This window comes from Pelophylax lessonae (assembly GCF_965119305.1).
Source record: "Pelophylax lessonae genome assembly, chromosome: 1".
NCBI lineage: Eukaryota > Metazoa > Chordata > Amphibia > Anura > Ranidae > Pelophylax > Pelophylax lessonae.
This window is the reverse complement of record NC_138768.1, coordinates 283,744,414-283,763,622: the sequence shown is the minus strand read 5'-3', so window position 1 is coordinate 283,763,622 and position 19,209 is coordinate 283,744,414. Positions and strand designations below refer to the sequence as shown.

General features: G+C 38.6%; 1 protein-coding gene across 3 annotated transcripts in view; it reads right to left on the bottom strand.

Moving 5' to 3' along the window:
- Positions 1 to 4,290: 4,290 nt before the first annotated feature.
- TTC28 (tetratricopeptide repeat domain 28) overlaps positions 4,291 to 19,209 on the bottom strand; it is an 866,848-nt gene continuing 851,929 nt past the window's right edge. For 2 of the 3 annotated variants that reach the window (XM_082244143.1, XM_082244145.1), the window contains 5 exons: positions 14,908 to 14,984; positions 11,867 to 11,890; positions 9,442 to 9,568; positions 7,129 to 7,236; positions 4,291 to 6,472 (listed from right to left, as the gene is read on the bottom strand). In XM_082244143.1, coding sequence (XP_082100269.1) covers positions 4,890 to 6,472; positions 7,129 to 7,236; positions 9,442 to 9,568; positions 11,867 to 11,890; positions 14,908 to 14,984 — 1,919 coding nt within the window. In that variant the 3' untranslated portion in view covers positions 4,291 to 4,889. The remainder of the gene's footprint in view (positions 6,473 to 7,128; positions 7,237 to 9,441; positions 9,569 to 11,866; positions 11,891 to 14,907; positions 14,985 to 19,209) is intronic. The other variant, XM_082244144.1, reaches the window with a different exon arrangement.

Here is a 19,209-nt window from a genome sequence, read left to right as displayed (position 1 = left end):
CACAGTGTGATATTGGGGATTCTTTATTACCCCGCTTAAGGACCGCCCCATGTACATGAACTGCGGGAGGGCGGCCCTTAAGTGCAAATTCACATACCTGTATGTCATCATCTTCTTCGGCTCTGGGGTACACCCAATGTTTGCCGGGAACCCAGCATTCATTTGTAGAGAGGCAGAATGGCAGTCTGCCTATGCAAACAAGGCAGACCACCGCTCTGCCAGAGAGGAAAATGGAGATCTTGTGTTTCTGCTAAGCAGAAACACGGATCTCTGTTTTCTTTTAGTCAAAGCATTCCCCCTACAGTTAAAAAGCACTTGTAGGGAACTTATTTAACCCTTTGATTGCCCCCGATGTTAACCCCTTCCTTGCCAGTGTCATTTACACATCGACAGTGCATTTTGTTTAGCGCTGATCACTGTATTGGTGTCACTATTCCCCAAAAAGTATCACTTAATGTCAGATTTCTCTGTCACAATGTCGAAGTTCCGTTAAAAGTTTCAGATTGCCGCCATTACTAGTAAAAAATATATTTTTTAAAAAAGTCACTAAATCTATCCCATAGTTTGTAGACACTATAAGTTTTGCACAAACCAATCAATATACGCTTATTGGGATTTTTTTTTTACCAAAAATATGTAGCAGAATACATATTGACCTAAATGTATGAAGAAATGGGATTTTTTTACATTTTTTTATGGGATATGTTTTCTAGCAAAAAGTCAAAAATATTGTTTTTTTTTTTAAATTGTCTGTCTTTCTTTTGTTTATAGTGCAAAAAATAAAAACTGCAGAGGTGATCAAATACCAGCAAAAGAAAGCTCTATTTGTGGGAAAAAGAGGACATCAATTTTATTTGGGTACACTGTCGCACAACCGCGAAATTGTCAGGTAAAGCAACGCAGTACCGTATCACAAAAAATGGCCTAGTCAGGAAGGGGGTAAAACCTTCCGGAGCTAAAGTGGTTAAAGGAGTACATTTTTACTTTAGCCACAAGCTGTATTCACTGTAAACACCCCTTTGCGTTCGAAGGAGTTTCTAAATGAGATTAGCTTTGCACATTACTAGAAGGTTTTAAGGATTCAAGTGAAATATATACTCTTTAAGTAAACCAACCCCAGTGAGTAGTAATGAAGGTCAATGCTTCACTTAAGAATACCATAGATGGTTTGAATCCCAGCCAGTTCAGCAGGGACTAGCATGTCAGATTACTGGGATGCAATTATTGCCCGCTGCTAGAGCCACTTGCAATAATCACTATGTTCTCCTGGTAGGGACGGCTCCCCCCGATATGATTACACAATAGCTCCGCATGGGGGGGATTACCCCATCAACACTGAATGTGTTGATGGAGCAATGGAGTGATTTTTTTTTTCTGCAACCCATGGTTGCAGGAAAATAAATCTCATAACCTATGGCCTGCCTTACAATGCTTCAAAATCACAGTGGATATGATTAGATCTGCCAAAGTAATGTGATTTATAAAAGAACAGTTTTGAGGCTTGTATCCATTTTTTCATGTTTTTGTGTTTTTTTTTCTGTGTGGGTTGTCATGTTGCAAGAAGCAGTTCTCGCTCTGATTTTACCTTAAGTGTTCTAGACTCTGTATGATTCCATTCTGTAATAATTATTTGAAAGTTAATGATGAATATAGTCCCCGCCTCTTGTGCACACGTCTACTACACAACATAAATTATTATAAATGTATGTCACTCCTAATTAAATAAATGTGTGTGTGTGGAAGATAAAATCATGATCTGCTGTTTCTGCACTTACATTCTAAGAAAAGAAAGCAGAACACTCTGATAAGGCAGCCGGCCCACCAGCGGCCCACCAGCATGCAGCTCGGTTGCAGTTAGTCATAACATGAAAGCTTGTATCTTGCAGGACCTTTAAACTTTTTAATGATTTAAGATGGTGCTTGATAACTCTTCAGGTAAATTAAAAAACCCACTTAAATAATAAAGACACTCATTAAATGATATCTTGTGTCATGACAATTAACATTTATGCCTTGGGAAAAGGGCCCTTACACAATGATCACCTTATCATTAACGTTTCAAAATCGTTTTAATTCCAAATATGAATAAATTACATGGGTGATTTTATTCTCAAAACTTTATAGCCTGTTGGTAAATCATCTTTCCTGCAACAAGTGGTTATGTGGCCCCTTAGCATGAGACTAAAATTGCTCCTTAGGCCTATTTCTTAACACCTGCATTTACTTTACTGTCCAATAAGATACACAGATCTTAATGTTTACTTCATTGTGCCAGAAAACTTCTCTGATTATCATACCTGCAATTAGCTATCTATAGTGGATTGCAGAAGCAAGCGTTGTATTCATCTCAACATCACTCAGAATTTGTCTTTATTGTCAGATGTTTTTTTTTATAGAACATTCATCAACTGTGTTTTGACACATGTATAAATAAAATAGAAGAGAATGCCTTGGTTTTCAAGCCCCAATTCATACAAAATATATCCTATTTATTCTTAGAATGGGTCTAAAAGTTAATTACAGATTTTGGGTAAATTATGCTAAGATTTCTTCATTCCTAAATATGTTTGAACAAATGATTCTGCATAAAAGAAGTTTGATGGTATAAAAACAAATTCTGTAACTGTGTAATTGAAAATCTACATTTTACTTTTGAGTAAAATAAGTGTAGAAAGAAAAACAGCAACAAAAACCTGGCTTAATCAGACCTTACTAAGAACCTGGTGATACATAGGGGTTCATAGTCATTATCAATGTATTAGAGGCTTCTGCTTACAACAAACAGGACTTTCCTGCCCAAATGGACTTTACGAAGAACTGTCTGAAGCACATTTCTCCGTGGTGACTTAGAGAAAGTGGCTAGTTGACCTCATTTTTCATCTTATGATGTAGTATGGAATATATTGGGAAAGAGTCAACATACTTAGTACTCTTAAGTTGTATGGCTCACTCTCAAATGCCCAAGGCCACTAAGAAGGGTTCTTGGGGATAGTCACAAAGTACAACTCCCTACCTGAGGTGCCATGGTGAAAATGCAGTCACTGCCTATTTGTGAACTACCAGGTATACCATATGCTTATCCACATATATGTCCACTCAAGCAGAAAATGTGATTCTTTGCTCAGGAGTGGCTTATACTCAGAGAGCATAAAAGCATGTATATAGTCATACAGGTTTTTTAAATAAGGCAAAGAACAATATGCAATTTAAAAGTTACTCATAACAACTCATCACAATTCATCCCTGACCTAAACTGAAATAGAATTCATTGTTATGGGTTCTACACTTTACATATTACCTTTGTAGTTCTGTATACAGCCTTTGTAAGCACGCATAAGGTTATGTAAACCCAAAATCTATTTTTCTTTTTGGCATCAAGTCTCATTGTAATCAATTTTCATAAGCCACTGCCTCTCAATCAACAGCAGCATTGCCAGCTTGTCATGTGTGTTCTTCAGTTGGCTGCTGGGCTGCCTATTAGGTCTATCAGATAAGAAGCCCAATGACCAACTAAAGGAGCACTGCTGCTAATTGCGAGTCAGTGGCTTACTGTTGTTATCCTGCTGCAGAAAGTGCTGTTACTGTCAGGATCTCCAGGAAAGAAACTTTGCAACAGATTTAACCACTTTGTACACATAGTACAATTAGCATTTCTGGCTAGAAAATTAAAATCCCAAAACATATATTTTCTGAACGCAGAGACCCTATACAGTAGGATAAAAAGTTGGTAGCTGCAATTTTTTTATATCGCACAATATTTGTGCAACTGTTTATAAAATCTATAGTTTCAGTAAAAAATACACATTTTAATGCACACAAACACAATATAATCACCCATGTAATGTACAAAACAAAAGATCAGTTTGAGTTGAGTAAATGGATATCAAATATGTCAGAACTGTGTGCATTCATTAAACAGAATTGAGACTGTGCTTAATTTGCTGTTTACCCGGATTTGCAGTCAGAACCCAAAAGGGCTCAGAGCTGAGTGCTTCCAGGTCCACACTCTGCAGCGAACACTTGGCAAAGCCTGTTCTTTGGGGTTCTCTAGCTTGCCATCCTGACAGTGTCTGTTGTGGTCCCAGGCTCCTGAAAAGAGCGGGAGAGCCTGGGAACCACAGAGGGGCAGCACGTTGTTTATCCTGTGAAAATGATCAGGCAGCTGTAAAGCCAGCCAGATCACTTTTACCTAAAAGCCAGGAACCGGATGAAGATGAAAAAACAAGTTCACAGCTGCAGCACTACAAGGCAGCATGTAGGACATATGTCAGGAACATAGGACGTAGGCAGGACGTAGGACATATGTCCTAAAGTGGTTAAAAAAGCAATTTGATTTAAATAAATGTATACAGTGAAGCATGATGCCAAACATATTGAACAGAGGCTTAGGGTTGATGTGCACTTTAAGATCAGATCACATAAGAGCTTATCCTACCTAAGAAAAATAAATATCATTCACTATGTAATGCTTGCAATGTCTAACATGAAGTATTTACCCAAGAAGCCACAATACCTAAAGTAAAAAACAGTGTTGATCTTTCGTTCTAGAAAACCATTACTAAAAAATACAAATACCGGTATTTACTTCTCTCTGGTTATTTAAAAATGGAAAGAAATAACTTGGAAAATATCATTCCAGTTTTAGATCTTTTTTTTTTTAAATTTATTGTGATTACCTAGGTGGACCATGTTGCTACTGAATTTTATATACAAGTATATCAGAATGTAATTTTTGGTAAACCTTAGAAACATCCTCACCCTATGATTTAATGACAACCATTATAACCTCTGCTTCACATGTAATATTTTAGTCTGTCACTTATGAAGGCAATTGGACATAAACAATATACAAATGGCAAAACAGGCTTAAAAGTTGTATAAAAGACAGTTCAACATTTTGAAGAAGGAAAAAATCTCCCTGGGGAAAGGAACTTGTACCCATTTCCAGAGGACAGTTTTAAGCTGCGTAGAGAAGCAGGCATGTTAATAGACGGGGTGGATTGAGTTATATTTGCTACATTAATGTTTTCTGTGTGTTTGTGTCCATTTGGTGGATTTGGCTGTGCAGCATCAACCTGCTTTTTCTGAGCAGATAGTTCCTTAAGTTCAAGATTATCTACAGCCTCTTCTTTCTTGTTATGTCGTGGAGAGAGGTTTAACAAGCTAAGAACGTCTTTCTTTGAAGTCATTGTTCCTGGAGTTCCACGCAGTATTTTGATTGGACCTGATGTTTGCTGAGGGCCGCTTGTCCAGAACATCTTCAGATTGTGAATAGCCTTCACCTTTTCATCAATTGCAGCAAGTTTTAATTTATCCAAATCTGGGGCATCAGCGGGACTTGATCGGGCAGAACCAGCAGAGGAGTATGAAAGCGCTGGAGATGAGGTACTTCCTGCAGGAGATTGATGACGTGAGCTAGGGGATATATTTCGAGGAGATCTTGAAATATGGGAACTATATGGGGAGCTAGGATATTTTAGCTTGAAGTGGGGAGAATCTGAACTTGGGGAAGGCTGGTTACTGTGGAGGCTCGCTGCTTCTTTTAGAGAGGTTTCAGAGTTTGCTGGGCTGTTATACCCGGAGCTCACCTTCTGAAGAGAGGAACTTCTAGTTGGAGGCTTTGGTTTCACATTAACTGGAGACGGCATCCCTTTCTGGACAGGTCTACTAAAAGCACTTGTTTCTGAAGACCTGAACAAAGAACTGCCATTTGGTGTTGTAGCACCATCAGGTGAATGACTTGTTTTGTTCAAACTTCCATTTCTTTGAAGACGTTCAACAGCAATCAGATGGCTTTGAGTCTCTTCTAAAATTTTTTGAGCCAGCTCTTCAGGATTGAGTTTAGGATTGTTCTCTTCTTGAGATTTAACTGTACTGTCTGTTTCTGTACTCGACTGATCTGATTCCCCAGTATCAGAGCTTACAAGTTTTCCAACTTTTTGGAATGGTGAGTTTGGACTTGGAATCAGAGCTAGTTTTACAGGTGAGTTAGGTGTGCTTATACTGCCCTTTGAGTTTACAGAGACTTGTATTGTTTCCTGAATGGTGCCTTGTCTAAGGTTTGGATCAAGGCTTTCTGTGTATGACAAAAGAGGTTCATTGCTTATTATGGAAAATCCTTCATACTCTTCCTGTTCTTCTTTACCTGATGACATCTGGGTTTGTGGGGAAGACTGGCCTCTAGCTGAGGTCCTGAGTGAATAAATATTTTTTGGTCTGTCATGGTCTTGACGTAGTTTGTGTTCTCCTTCAGGTAAGCAATCTGGTTTAGAGACAAAACTCATTGATGAAGCAATGGAACTTAGACTGTAGACTGAGATAGCATCTGAAGCCATGCCATCTGGACAGATTGGAGAGAATGGATGGCCAGGATACCCTGGTGGCATTGGGTTAGACACAGACTGTGCAGATGCCAGTGATTCAAGTGATGAAGAGCTGTCAAGACTAAGGCGTTTCGGAAGCTCAGTAGAATCTAAAAAAGAAAAAGGATTTGTCAATAATTTTAAATGAAAACAATGTGCATGCGAGTTTTTGTAACTGTACTTAAAACAGCAACACATGTTCTCCCAAAAAAAAAGTATAGTATGGATGAAGACTAAGCAAATATCAATAAAGCTATTGAAAATTCTCTTAAATAAATGCACTAGGGGGCTTTAAAGCAGCAGTATGGCCTAAAAGTTTTAAAGATGAAAAGACTAGAACAGATTTAAAAAGCACAGTATTGTGCTTTGTAACTGAACTTTCCACTTCACTTGCCTTAGAACTCTCAAGCAAGCAAAGCCCTGTTCAATCTAAGAAAACAAGAACAACAAAAACATTCTGGGAAAGATGAGAAGGAAACCTATACCATGACTTTGGCATCTATTGTGAAGTATTCTTTGCAGTAACATGCTGAGAACACTCCGCAGGACACTACAGGTTCCACACCGTATTCTACAAATTCTGAGTAATCACTGCTTTTTTTTGTTATTTGATCTCTGTTATAAATCATATCTTTAGTGTGCTTTAGTGTGCTGGAATACTCCTAAAACTATGGGGAGTTCTAGGACATAGAAAGTCTGAGCATTCACTAGTTTTGGTCATCTGGTTAATGTTTAAATCACAAAAAAATACATATTAAAATAGTACCAAAAAGAGCGAGGAGTGATTGCAGAGCAAATTGCATTGTTCTTTTGTTGGCTTGTTTGCCAGTTTTCAGAATGACTTCTTCCTGGCCCACCTCACACAAATCAAAACCTAAAAGAAGGACAAAATATGATTAAAATTATTAGAGTGTTAAAGATCAATGTATCATCAACATACAATGATAAATCTATGCATGTAGAGACATCTATATATATATATAAAACTATATATCTTTAATGCTGTGTTTACAAATGTGTTTTAGGTATGCTGTATAAATGGAAACACATACCAAACATATAGTTGGCTTTTCTAAAATTTGACTGCAAAAGTAGAAATATACTTTAAATATTTAGCGGATTCCTATCCATTGATAGAAGAAGCAGATGTCATTCTTCTACCTCATTTATTATTATACAGGATTTATATAGTGCCAACAGTTTGCGCAGCGCTTTACAATGTGAGGGAAGACAATACAGTTACAATACAGTTAAAAACAGGAGGAACTAGAGGGCCCTCTACAGTATCTTAGAAAAGTGAGTACACCCCTCACATTTTTGTAAATATTTTATTATATCTTTTCATGTGACAACACTGAAGAAATTACACTTTGCTACAACGTAACGTAGTGAGCGTACAGCTTGTATAACAGTGCAAATTTGCTGTCCCCTCATAATAACTCAACACACAGCTATTAATGTCTAAACCGCTGGCAACAAAAGTGAGTACACCCCTCAGCAAAAATGTCCAAATTAGACCCAAAGTGTCAATATTTTGTGTGGCCACCATTAATTTCCAGCACTGCCTTAACTCTCTTGGGCATGGAGTTCACCAGAGCTTCACAGGTTGCCACTGGAGTCCTCTTCCACTCCTCCATGACGACATCACAGAGCTTGTGGATGTTAGAGACCCTGCACTCCTCCACCTTCTGTTTGAGGATGCCCCACAGATGCTCAATAGGGTTTGGGTCTGGAGACATGCTTGGTCAGTCCATCACCTTTACTCTCAGCTTCTTTAGCAAGGCAGTGATCATCTTGGAGGTGTCTTTGGAGTCGTTATCATGTTGGAATACAGCCCTTTGACCCAGTCTCTGAAGAAAGGGGATCATGTTCTGCTTCAATATGTCACAGTCATGTGTCATATTGTCAATATGTCAATATGTCATGTTGGCATTCATGGTTCCCTCAATGAACTGTAGTTCCCCAGTGTTGGCAGCACTCATGCAGCCCCAGACCATGACACTCCTACCACCATAATTAACTGTAGGCAAGACACACTTGTCTTTTTACTCTTCACCTGGTTTCCGCCACACACGCTTGACACTATCTGAACCAAATAAGTTTATCTTGGTCTCATCAGACCACAGAACATGGTTCCAGTAATCCATGTCCTTAGTCTGCTTGTCTTCAGCAAACTGTTTGCAGGCTTTCTTGTGCATCATCTTTAGAAGAGGCTTCCTTCTGGGACTACAGCCATGCAGACCAATTTGATGCAGTGTGTAGCATATGGTCTGAGCACTGACAGGCTGACCCCCTCCACCCCTTCAACCTCTGCAGCAATGCTTGAAGCACTCATACAGCTATTTCCGAAAGACAATCTCTGGATATGATGCTGAGAATGTGCACTCAACTTCTTTTGGCGACCATGGCAAGGCCTGTTCTGAGTGGCACCTGTTCTGTTAATCCACTGTATGGTCTTGGCCCTCATGCTACAGCTCAGTTTCAGGGTCTTGGCAATCTTCTTATAGCCTAGGCCATCTTTATGTAGAACAACAATTCTTTTTTTTCAGATCCTCAGAGAGGTCTTTGCCATGAAGTGCCATGTTGAACTTCCAGTGACCAGTATAAGAGAGTGAGAGCGATAACACCAAATTTAACACACCTGCTTCCCATTCACACCTGAGACCTTGTAACACTAAAGAGTCACATGACCCATGTCTAATTGGGCCAAATTTAGATATTGTCACTGAGGGATGTACTCACTTTTGTTGCCAACGTTTTAGACATTAATGGCTGTGTGTTGAGTTATTTTGAGGGGACATCAAATGTACACTGTTACACAAGCTGTACACTCACTACTTTACATTGTGGCAAAGTGTAATTTCTTTAGTGTTGTCACATGAAAAGATATAATAAAATATTTACAAAAATGTGAGGGGTGTACTCACTTTTGTGAGATACTGTAATATGTGTTCTAACCAAGCAAAAGACTACACAGAAAAGCAACATAAATGTTGCTAAATTTTACCTAAACACTGGTGAAGGATATGTGGCTTTTTCAGACAAATTATATTATTTTGATAAAAAACATTTAACATACCTAGTGCTGCTAAAAACTCATGACATCCAGGTAATCTCCAAAGCTGAACACTGATGGACACCTGGATTGGGACTGTAGAAAAGTCATGATCTTTGTCGGTCTGCAACTGAACCAGGACCTGATGCAGCTAAAGCAAAAAAGAAAAGAACAAAACAATGATCATACTGTGATCATGGGCACATCATATAATAAAGTAAGCCAACAGTGAAGAAGCATGGAGGCCATCACTGACCTCTTCTTCTGAACATATTAGTTTCCTGGCTCACGCTGGTGCAGTGACTTAAGCATATTCTAAGGCACTGGCTAATAACTTGTATGTAGGTTAGGAGCACTGACATTACCCAGACTTTCCTAACCTGTGTACTACTTTCAGGCACAATCCAACAGAAATAGTAAGAATTCCTCTCTATTTTATGTCCCCAGACCAAACAAGTATTACAGTCTTGTTATATGAGTTGAGAGCTACCGATAGAAATGTTTTCAATTTATGAAAGTTCAAGTTTAATGTTAAGCTCCAAGCATAAATGTACAGTAGAAATACATGTGCATGACCAGTTTTACCTACTAAAGGATATGCAATAAATATGGATTAATACATATGAAGCAATTACACATTTTTCTAAAGGAAAATTCCACGTTTGGCATAAATATAAAATGTATATCATTTCTGCACAAGCCATTTTAATATTCTTAAATATTATATTTTCATTTCAATCTGTAGCCACCAATGGTTTTCCAAAATTGCATACATTCGTATTTACAATTTGCAATTACAATTACAGTCTACCCCAAGGCATTTTTTTCTCTGTTCTACTGAATATACACAGGAAGATAATTATAGAACTCATGAATCATGGCGGCCTGGATACCTTTGTTGCATGGCTTTTCTCAGTTTAGATAGATCTGCATTGATGGTGATCCTCTTGATTGGATCATCCTGGTTTAGGCTGCATAGAGCTAGGGAGGGCCTGAACCCCTGTCAAATTTTTACTGTTGTCTGTGTCCCCGTTAGGGAGATTCACTCTCTGTAATTGTTCTCATCCCGAGTGTCACTAGGAATGAATTGGAGGGTACATCCAAAATTTTGAGTTGTCACAAAATAGGAGAAATCTTCCAATGGAACACTTGTTCCTTTGACAACTAAGAGAGGGTTTCTCCCACATTAAAAGGATGTCCTCTCACTTTCTGTTTGGTCTACAGGACAGAGAGTGATGGAAAATCTACCTAATTAGACACAGTTGGCTGAAAGTGATTTTAACCCTCACCTACCCCAAAAAAAGTTGGATTTTAGGTATATTTTAAAAGTTTCAGACATTACTAGTTTTTTTTCTGCAAACATTTTATCAAACTGTCCTGCAAAAATGAAGTTTGGGGCAATTTGGCAACAAGTAATGTGGATGAAATGTTTATTGTACAGTTCATGGTATCAATTTTAAAACCTTAAAGGATACGTCCACCCTAACACTAAAATCTGCACGATCTAACACTAACCTATCTGGCCCTGTAAAGAAGAAATCAGTATACTTACCTTTTTTTTAAGCTGATCCAACCCGATTCCACGCTGAGCTGTCAGCCGCGGCTTCGCTGTGGAGGTAGGTGCACAGGACACGGCCGATAACAGTAAGTCTATGGGGGACATCATTCCCCTTTCATCTCACAGCCGTTGTCGGCTGTGTCCTCTGTGGAGCTTCCGACGCTGGAGAACAGATCAGATCGGCTTCAAAAAAGGTATTTATATTGATTTCTTCTTTAGAGGGCTAGAGAGGTTAGAGTTAGATTGAGGAGGTCTATTGATACTGGAATTTCAGTTTTAGGGTGGACTTATCCTTTAATTCCAAAAAAGTTGGGACATTGTGTAAAATCGGCATAAAAACAGAACTGTTGAGTAGTTAGAATCCTATATCAGGCAAGAATGGGACAATTTTGCTCTCCCAAAACTCCAGCAACTGGTCTCCTCAGTTCCTTCATGTGTGTTCTTAAAAGAAGAGGGGATTCTACACTGTGGTAAACATGGTCCTTTCCCAACTTTGAGACATGTTGCTGCCATAACTTTTGAAATTACCTTAGATTGTTTTTTAAATGGTAAATTTTCTCAGTTTAAACATTTAAAAATGTTTTTTTTTGAGATTTGCAAATCATTGCATTCTGCCTTTATGTAGATTTTACACAGCGTCCCAACTTTTTTGGGATTGGGGTTGTACACTGCTTGTCAGTGAGAATTGCCAAGATCTGCTATTAAGCTCCCAGGAGTTGGCTTGTTCTGTTTTGTTATGTTGTACCACTAGAACGCAAGCATCTGCTTTTTTTTTTTTTTTTTTTTTTTTTTTTACTGTACTTTTTTTTTTACTGTACATAGACAGGGAAAAAAATGGGATAATATTGACTGTCTGATTAATTAGTGAATCTAAATTTGTCATGTACTTACCACTCCAACCATATTTTTAACAGCCTTCAGAAGCCAGCAGATTACAAGCAGAAAAATAAAATTAAGCACAGGGAAAAGAAAAGAGAAAATAAGCCTTAAAATGCAAGCAAAGGTTACAGTGCAACATGTTCATTCATTTGTGTTCATGCTGAGAGAGATTAGCTGAAAAACAGTCATGCATCCACAATGAGCACCTGGAAGATCATTGAAAGCTGACAAGCTTAATGTCACAGAAGCTGCCATTTGTCCTGTGCTACCCCCTTCCCCAGTACCAATTGTCACCATTTGAGGTTTTACCTAACCAACAAAGCGTCAACATGCAAAGGTTCTGTATACCACAGCAAGAAGAAACTAGACAAGATAATGAAAGCAATTTTTCTGATTGAGTGCTATACCTTTCTACAGCCTCTAATTTGGGGGTAAATATGTCTACGGACTTATGGGCAACCACATTAAAAATATACTATGTCTTCTCCAGTTTAAAACCCTATAAGCTACCTTATGGCAAGCCCACTTGTAACATAGGGGTTGATTTACTAAAACTGGAGAGTGCAAAATGTGGTGCAACTCTGCATAGAAACCAATCACCTTCCAGGTTTTTTGGTCAAAGCTTAACCAAACAAGCTGAAGTTTTAAACTGATTGACTACCATGCACAGCTGCACCAGATTTTGCACTCCAGTTTTAGTAAATCAACCCCATAACATAAATGTCTCTTTCATTTTAAAAACTTCAGATGCCTTATTAATGTGTTAAGAGTAATGGACTTACTTATTAGGGCAGTACACAGAGCACGTATGAAGTGCAAACTTCAGTGACCTCTAGGAGCCAGTCGGAATTAGCCTTATAGTCAGAAGGGTTAGAAAGTGCTGTCCTGTAGGTCACTATTATTATTATTGAACTTTGTTCATGACATGGGGAGGTCCTTTGGCCTGGAGAATAAACCCAGCAAGATGTCCCTTTCATAGTAGGGACAGATTTCTTTGCAGTTCTCAACGCTCATTTACATAACATCCCAGAGCTGCAGTTAAGGCTGGAAGACAGGGCCTATGATGACAGGTCTGAACAGGGAGTAGCTAATTATATAGTGCTCAGCATCTGTCACTAACTGCAGGTCATACTTGCCACGGTGGGCCACCAGCCCAACCAATGCCTTCTACCCCAGACATTTTTTTAAAGTGATTTGTGACATATATTTTTTTTATTTTTGGCATTATATATGAAGCTTATCAATATAATAGCAAGCTGTCTATTTTGGCATAGCTATAGAGCAAGACAAAATGTATATAAGATTGAGGTAAGTTAAAAGTGTATCAAAACCCAGGAACGCTGTAATGTATTGTGGCTTACTCTGACCTTATACTACATCTGCAAGCAATGCAACTCATTCATACACTGCTTGCCATAGCCAGGGCATGGAAGAGCAGACTTCTGAGAAAGATTAAGGCAATATTAAACTCAAAACCAAAAATGTAACATATTGCAGCTTACTGATCATTAGATGTGGTGGCCAAATGTGTTTTCTTTTCTTAGGCTTTTTCACCTGTGTGATCACCTGGTGATCTGGCCAGTAACACACCTCGTGTAATAAAGTGCCCCCACTCTGGATGAAGGAGCACGGGGGCACCTTTGGACAGCAGCACTGTCAGTATAGCAGCAGGGGAGTGTTAGATGTACTAGCAGATTTAGATACACAACAAACTAAAGCCAAACTCCAGCTTATATTGCAGTTACAGCAGCAGTTTGTTTGGGGATAGGTTTTCTATAAATATATAATAGCTGATCATTGTAAGCATCGCTGTCAGTGGTAAATAGTTTGACTCAATGCTCTAACTGCTACATTTGTAGGAGAGTTTGTTCTGTTGAAAAACAACAGACTTGCTGGCAGAATTACCAAGTAAAAAAAAAAAAGAAAAGAAAGAAAGTCTAAAAAAGAAAATGGATGCAGCCATCACAAGAACCGATAATCTGCAATATAATAGTTTGCTTTTGAATTTAATACTGCTTTAAGCACTTATTTGACCTAGGAAGTACTCATTATTGCAAAATATCTATCTACAGAAGGAATAAATACTCATTAAATACTATTGGAATCAGGGGAATGTAACAAAGGATACAGCCTCTGCAGCCCATTCCATAACTTCTCGTGTGTCAGTCTTAAGTACATAAATACAGTATGTATTAACATGTGCAATGGGTTACTGCACTATTGTGCTACTTGTTAAACAAGTCCCATCAGCAGGTGATATAGGAAAATATATGCTGTATTTGGCTGCGTTGTGGTTGAAAGGCAAAAGGAAAAAACACAGACAATGGTTCAACGCTACCCAATCATGCTGGACCTGTTCTCATTGCAGCTCTTTAAATTACAACACAGATAGCATGCAAACTAAGCAAGCAGTTCAAGCTGTAAATCTAGCCCCCATTGGCTTAGACAGCACACCAATCATGAATGAGATCTGCCTCTACTTTAGGACTGCACTTGCAAGGACATACACAACTCAGCTTAAATGCAAAATGATGGACAGCTGTAGACACATGATGCAGAATTATAGATTATGTATAAAGCAATAATACTGATCACTCTGCTCACAACCATGCCCGCAATTTCCCATGCACTAGGTGTTGGCTTCAAGGGTGTTAGCAAGAGTTACAGTGGATTAATAAGTCAAATTATACTAAAATATAGATGTAAGAAAATATAACACAGAAAGGGGCTGGTGTAATAATAGCAATAGCAACCTATGTAATTGTGGTGGGCATCACTTCTTCTTTTTCTACAGTTTCAACATAAGACCTCAGGACAACGATAGCATGCAAAGTGCAGTAACCCACAACAAAAAGTCAGGAAACAGCTGAATGGTCAGAACATTTTTTCTGAGTTACTGTACTTGCATTGATAAGTAAGCCTGTTAGTCTGAAAAGCACACATTATTCTCTAGTGTTCCTAATGTATGTGGTCAACTAAGAGATTAATGGGTTCTATTTGTGAGGAACATACAAATTTAATTTAAATAAAATACCAAAGCAAATCCAACTTACCCGATTAATCAGCTGTTCTCCGGTTTCGGAAGCTGTGATGAGTTTACAAAGAGCCTGAAGTGCTGCATGAGGCAAACCTAAAATGCAATGAAAGGTTAATCACCTTAATGCTTGAATTCTGCATGCTTTTCAAAAATACTTTTTTGGATGGATATGCCATTTTCACAGATGCAGCATATATAAATTATCCTTTGCTTGCAAAGGGTTAACTCTCATCTCCAGGTGGCTATAAAATACATAAGGGAATGCAGCTCCATATTCATTATTAGATCATTAAGGGCTGATTTACATCTATGTGCTGCTGCAATGCATGGCAATGTACCACAGTACCTTGTGGCAAACAGTCTGTGTCATGTTCATAGATTGGGATGATTTGGTGCATGGGCGATTCTAGGACAATATCCCCCCGGACAATATCCCCCCGGAAATATCCCCCGGACATTATTCCCCCGGACAATATCCCCCGGGAAACATCCCCCCTGGACATAATCCCCCCTGGACAACATCCCCCGGACAATATCCCCCTAGACAATATCCCCCCCTAACCCTAACCCTATGTCCAGGGGATGTTTTCCGGGGGGATATTGTCCCGGGTGATATTATCCCGGGGGGATGTTGTCCCGGGGGTGATTATGTCCAGGGGGATGTTATCCGGGGGGGATATTGTTTCGGGGGATATTGCCCGGGGGATAATGTCCAGGGGGATATTGTCCGGGGGGATATTGTCCTGATACCGCATGGGCAGCTCATTGATTTAAAAATACACTAAATAAACACACCACTGTATTTATTTCCACTGTAAATGGTGTCATCCATCTGGCTATGCTGTGTAGTAGAGATGTGTAAATATTAGAAGTGGATGGAGAGAGATACAATATATTTGGCAGATATAACAGCTCTCATGTATTTATGTCATCTGTGTATTTAGCATGATGTCGCATATGTGCCTTGCCAAGGAGATTGGCCTTCTTTCAAGACACCACATGTATGCACTCCTGTGTTTGTGCTGGAAGAACTCTAGCATGGAGACCAAGATATAATGACAGCTTTTGGTCTTCACTAACAATCGGAAGCTGGTAGGCCCAGCTCCTAATAACACAATCATGAAAACCAGTTCTTATACTGTCTGCATGTAAAAATACAATAAAAAATTAAATAAATAAAGATAAAAAGCTAGAGTAGGGCTTGACATAGGTTACTGCAGGGTTAGTGTCAAGCAGGGCAGGGACAAATGGGGCCCCAAGGGGATAGGAGTCCTGGAGCTTCACCCAGTGTGATCATGTCCCTGCCTCTCTGACATGACCTGGCTTTCTCAAGTGCTCTTTGAGAAAGCCAGGATTGGCGCAATGTGTCAGTTGGACATTGACGTCATCACGCTGGGCAGGAGGAGGACACCGTTTTGCTGGAGTTTTCATGGATGTATTGCCTAATGTTGTCTCATGAATACCCAATGTTGATTCATGTGATTACTACCTACGTACATGTAAGTGGATTTCTTTTTTAAAATAAATTGTTTTTTTACCGATCTACGCTATTCGTCCTCCTTTTCTCCTTTGTGCTATCACATGATTATACCCACTGGAGTAGCGGAGGAGACACTTGAAAGAACCGGGAACCTGCAAAGCTTTTCTAACACTTATGGCAACATTGGGGTCTATGCAATAAGGTGAGAAGGCACCCACAGGGGGTCCTGGTGGTGGGCACAATGACAGTGAAGCGTGTGAAAAATAAAGAAGATTTTAAATGTTTACGACACATGAATTTTAGCCGCATATGGGATTTGGTGGAAAGAGTGGACACTTTCCCCACTATTGCTGCACTACTGATGAGTGATGGCACTTGGACTCTGATTTCCATTTTTTTGATCACAAGGAACACACATACACATATATATATATATATGTATATGTATGTATATGTATAACATGTATGTATATGTATATGTATGTATATATATATATATATATATATATATATATATATATATATATATATATGTGTATGTATATGTATAATATTTATGTATATGTATAATATGTATGTATATGTATATATATATATATATACATACATATATTGTTGACACTGTTGATTTATTTGTATCACCATTTTTTTATATAATGTATATTGATGGATTTGTGGATATCTTTCATTTCATTGATTTTAGAGTGCTTCACTTTATTATTTGTGTTTTTATCTATTAATAGTGTGGAGTATGCACTGTCTGTAGTGGTAGCAGCTCTTGGTTTTCTAGATTTATTTTATTGATATCACAGAAAAAAGCTGTTTTTTACATAGTTAGCACAGGAATTCTTTCACATTTGTTAATGTTAATTAACTCCCTTACTCCACCAAGGGGTTAATAATTTTTCTGTACATAGCTCCATTAGTGGCCAGTGACAGTGCTTATTAACTCCCTCGTGTTGCACCATGAAGGGGTTAACTCAAACGGCCACTGACTGCCAATAGGCCCCATTTGCCCTAAAAAACAAGGTAAAATTCCCCTTAATACACAAAGTAGATGCAAAGATGGATACAGTTATACTAACCCATGCCAAAGTTACAGAACTGCATTCAGGCATTAGGGTTTCGTTTTACCATCTGTCACAAAGGGGTTATTATTGTAGGAGCTATTGTCTTTTTTCATGGAGATACCAGCCTGCTGGCTTAGTATTGGCTGCCTGGGTTGAAGTGGACTATGCTGTTTTTTATTCCCAAAAAAGCAAGTTATAGTAATATTACTAGCATTAACCTTCTAAGTGCTGAAACTATAAAAAATACATTTTCAGCACCATGGATAAGTCACCACAAATGGGGCATTTTCATTACTAAATACAACTTGGCAGAGAAAATGAGAAATGAAAAGGATCTGACAATTGTGCAATGAATTTCAGCACTGATAGAAAAAGGGTGATTGTTACAGTAAGTGCTTTACCTATAGAAGAACAAATGCTGGGAAATGCTTTATTCATCTGCCCATTCATGTTGCTGCAAATATGCTATTTTATAGTATGACGAATAATGTTACCCAACTAAACAAATTAAAACAAAGAAACAGTAAAATGAAACACAAGCAGGAGAGATTTTGCAGATCAAAGCTGCAGTCAGTTTTGAAGAGGTATTGTAGATACATTGCTACAATCGCTCAGTGTTTCTGGCAATCCGCAGTGGCGATCCATAAACATCTGAGTAAAAATGGCCATAATCTGTTTCTCACAGAGAGCTCTCTGTTTACCCTTGTACTTGGACACCAGAATCTGCAAAAAGTTGACTTTGTAAAATAAAGATCCCAAGTGCAGAAAATCAAGGAAACGCGTCAAACTTTTGGATGCAGCTATGTCTTTTATGGACGGTTTTATAACTTTCATTCAGATCACACTATGCAATTTATGCAATTTAATCAATCTCATGACATGTAATATATTTGGCTTCCACTCACTATATACTGCAATGTTTTATGTTGATATATATATATATATATATATATATATATATACAGGGATTATTTTCAGCTGGAACTTGGTGGAACTCAGTTCCACCACCTTTGGCTCAGGCGCTCTGCTCCATAATCACCACTATCACTTGTAAACACAGAGGTCTGGCTTCCTGTGTGTTCCAAGTGCAGTATGGGGACAAAGGAGATGCCAGTGCCTGGGATGAAGTGCGAATTTTGACACCCCCACTGGATGATCTTCCTGCAAGTGAGAGAGGTGAAGCCATCTACAGTGTGAGGGGATGTACTAGAGAAGAAGAGGGGTGAAAGTGAGATGTGGATGGGAGATGCAGAGCTAAGCAGCTGTGGAAGAATGCTGAACTCTGCACTCCGTGTGTAGCGCAATCCTGAACTCTGTACGCAGCACACCCCTGAACTCTGCACTGTATACGTAGCACACTCTCAAACTCTGCACTCTGTGTATAACCCCACCGAGCTCTGCGCTCTGTGTGTACCCCACCGAACTCTGCACTCTGTAAATAATGCATTCCTGGTATTTGATGCCCCTTTAAGACCCTCCCACTGTTAGGGAAATTTTGACCAGTTTGGGGAGGGGGTTTTGGGGGGTCGAGTTTGAGTCCCAGCACCTTTTTTCTGAGAAAAAAGCCCTGTATATATATATATATATATATATATATATAAATATATGAATTGTAAAACGAGATTGGTATACTCATATACAATTATTCATATCCATGTATGTACAACTGCAATGTACCATGCTTTTTAATGTCTAAGGTAATTAATAAATATGTCTTTTTCACACTGATTGATCATTAAAGTGTTACTAAACACACAACATTAAAATC